Source organism: Cynoglossus semilaevis, chromosome 11 (genome assembly GCF_000523025.1).
Source record: "Cynoglossus semilaevis isolate Cse_v1.0 chromosome 11, Cse_v1.0, whole genome shotgun sequence".
NCBI lineage: Eukaryota > Metazoa > Chordata > Actinopteri > Pleuronectiformes > Cynoglossidae > Cynoglossus > Cynoglossus semilaevis.
Window position 1 is genome coordinate 17120563 of NC_024317.1, and position 3438 is coordinate 17124000.

Genomic DNA, 3438 nt, shown 5'->3' on the forward strand with positions numbered 1-3438 from the left:
TGAGATAGTGAACTGAAACTAAAAGGTCATAAAAGGTCATATCTCAATTAATAAACACTGCTCTGTAGTATTCATCTAATCAACCCCTCAAAGTCCATCACAACAGTTCCAGTTCCAAATCAGCTACTGGTCTGAATCTAAGGGCAGTCAGATTGATTTAAGCTGTTTCAGCCCTAGTTACTCCGTAGTATTACGTTTACTATTCATTTTATATTAATAAACATATTTTTTGTGTTCATTAAACACTTCAGTGGGCAGGTATTCTTGAATATACAAAAGTGCCATTGTTCTTCTACCCTTGACTCAACTCAATCATTTGTCTAATTTTTTTTTCTTTTTTTACAAACCCTTAACTTACCCCATGGGATCTTACCTGGAATCCTTTTACTGTGATGCGAACCGTATCCCCCACTTTTGCCCTACTGGGGAACATTGAGAGTTTTGGACCCTTAGGAGCAGCTGAAAAAAAGAGACAAAGGTCATTGTGAAGAACCTGGGTGTCAAGTTCTGCTAGACCCCTGTTTTGTCACATTAGGAGCGAGACAAACACAATTTCCTATCAATTAAGGTCACAGGGCAAGAGGCGATGGGACTGGGCAGATTCTTTTTGATCCCGGGGCTTGTGCCGGATTTATTTCTCCCTGGAAAGAGAGGGGAGTAAATTGGGTAGGTAGTCATTACTGGAGGAAAATTGGAGTGGGGTGGAGTGTGGAGGCAGTGAGATAAGGGACACTTAGAGAGCTAATTCCCTCATCTTGGTTTGGACAGCAGCCTCCAGATGGCTTTCATTTGGACCATCTAAAACAATGGGGTGCAAGCAGCAGAGGGAGCTGACGGAGGCTAATATTCTCAGGAAACGAGGGGCCTGTGATTGTTCTGTGCATGTAGTGTTGAGATAAAATGAGTGATTTGCATAATGTTATGAAAAAATGGTAGGATGTTTCATTATGGCTAAACAGAACATTATACAGCATTAGAGCCCACATGAACAGGTTCTGCATGATTGAGATGATTGAGAATTTCCCCAAAGACGCGCTGGGGTGCTCCATATGTTAGACAAATGTACTAAGTAGTACATGCGATGAGTTCCCAGGCTAAGGGCATGCTATTAATAATGCCTGTGTAGACCCAGCACAAGATTATTTCACTTCACTTATGATATTATTCGCAGCCCAGACTTGTTTTATTTGATAAGGTGAACTAAAGGGTAAATAGATAAAAAAGACAAATGACCTCAATTTTTTGCTAATAATACAGCAGCAAGCCGTCCACTGTAGTCAATGATGCACATCCTTTTCTTAGGAAAGTACTGACAAACCCACATCATGTTCATAAAATAAATATAAGTGCCGCAACACATTAGTGTGCCATGAGAAATAGCCAGCTGTACCATGGAAAATATCTCTATTCTCTCAGTCTGAAAACTATTGTTTATTCACCGCAAATAATTTGTCTTCTTAATGCCATAGTAACTGACAGATCTATAATATAATCTTCCACTAGGTGAATGGCTTTGAAAACTAAAAAAGACAGAGACTGAGAGCTGTTGAGGAAGAGCTTTGTGTATGTCTTTCTTCAATTCCTGCCGCTATATCAGCATTGTTTTCAACTAAACAGGCCTGGTTTTCAGTACAATGTGAGTAAATTGAAACTAGAAGATCAGTATATTTTATTACATATATATTGTATTGCATTTTGATTCGGTGGTACACCGTGGGATTTTCATGTTGTTATTAAGATTTGTCGTGTGGAACTAGACTGTGTACAGTATTTTTGGCAGGATTTTGGATTTTTTTAAACCATAAAACAACTTGTAATTAAGCAGATTCAAGAGAGTAGTTTGTCGTCCAAATATGAACAGATGGAAGAAGAAGTGACGTGAAGTATACAATCACAAACAAACTCATGGTCTTAACACTTTGACTGCATGTTCTAGCCTATGGTGTGAAAGGAGGTCTTTCCACAGGCCAGTGTTTCCATGTCAGTGTGAAGCTCTTTCCTACACACTGATAGAGAAATATTTTTAACCACTGGTGGGGTGGCATCACATGAAATTTGCAAAGCATATGGTGAGGAAGATGATGGCCGCTTTCTGGGATTTGCTCCAATATGACAGTTGGTGTTCTACGTCACCGCCTTTGATTAGGAGCAACATGCGGCATGATTGACACATAGTGACAGATCTCTCTATGGGTGGGGGCCACCGTCACACCAGACCCAGCATTTGCTGTGTGGAAAACCAACTTCTTACAATTTCACACAAGATTAACAAATGAACAAATGAACCTTCCCTCATAAAAATTTTACTCTAACTGTAAATAATGCATCAGGTGGGATTTATAGCCGAGACGGGACAACAGCAGCTACAGTTAAATCAGACCTAAAGAGACCTAGAGAGTTCCTGTTGAATCCATTAGGTTACTGTTGGGGGCACTTTTACCACAAAACAAAACTTAGGTACATTTATTGCAAGAACGAGCTGCAACCAAGCCCAGCTGTCAACAGGCGAGGGTGAGGACACACCCTGGACAGTCATCACAGGGCCACATCTGTGGGCATTCACACTCACATTCACACCACCAGCTGAGAGTGACAAAACATACTCTTCATACGTTTGGTCTGTGGATAGAATCCATGCATACATTAATTATCAAAAAAATTGCTTTGAAATCAAGTTATAGCACCATCTGCAGGGGGAGAAGGCATGCTACATGCTCCCTTACTGACACAAATAAAAAAAAATATCACAGGCAGTGTCTTGATTTAACAATGCTAACGACTGATGCTAAAGTGCTCGACAAACTATCAGAGGGTTTTTCATGCCGTAACAAATTCAGCTAACTAGATGAGAACATAACAAGCAACTTAAAATACAGATACACATGACAAATATTTATTCACAATTTTTTAACAAATGCACGCATGCATTACACAGGCAAACGCTCCTTCTCAAACACACACACACAAATCCCAGCTGCATGGCTTAAATTGAACATCTGCTCTTCAGTTAACACAGTCTGGTAAAGCAATGTGGGGAAACACTGATCTTTTAACATGAGTCCATCATTCACGTCTCATATTGCTATGTTTTTCTTTTTAAACCACATTCTATTTAAAGCCAACGCAAAGATGTTCCTTTGATTAATCAGATACACGACGGTCGTAAATATAACATGGGAGATCAGAATATACCTGCAGAAAAGTACCATGGGTTTTTTCTGCAAGCCTCATGGCCATTTATATGAGGAGCACAGAGCCCAGCATGAATATTCATGAAGTGTAATACAACACTGGTCAATTGTCAGGCTGTCGCTCTGCCTCAAGTGGCAATATTAAATCTCTGAAAGATTTATTACTCATGGATGCAGCAAAGACCTCTTTTTCATTTCCTGACCAAACACACCTGAGAGAGTAGTGAGACTGTATGTGTGTAGAAAT

General features: G+C 39.8%; 1 protein-coding gene across 2 annotated transcripts in view; it reads right to left on the reverse strand.

The window, feature by feature from the left end:
- igsf21a (immunoglobin superfamily, member 21a) overlaps positions 1–3438 on the reverse strand; it is a 207543-nt gene that overhangs the window by 12231 nt on the left and 191874 nt on the right. For both annotated transcript variants that reach the window (XM_025059949.1, XM_008321031.3), the window contains exon 7: positions 374–459. In XM_025059949.1, coding sequence (XP_024915717.1) covers positions 374–459 — 86 coding nt within the window. The remainder of the gene's footprint in view (positions 1–373; positions 460–3438) is intronic.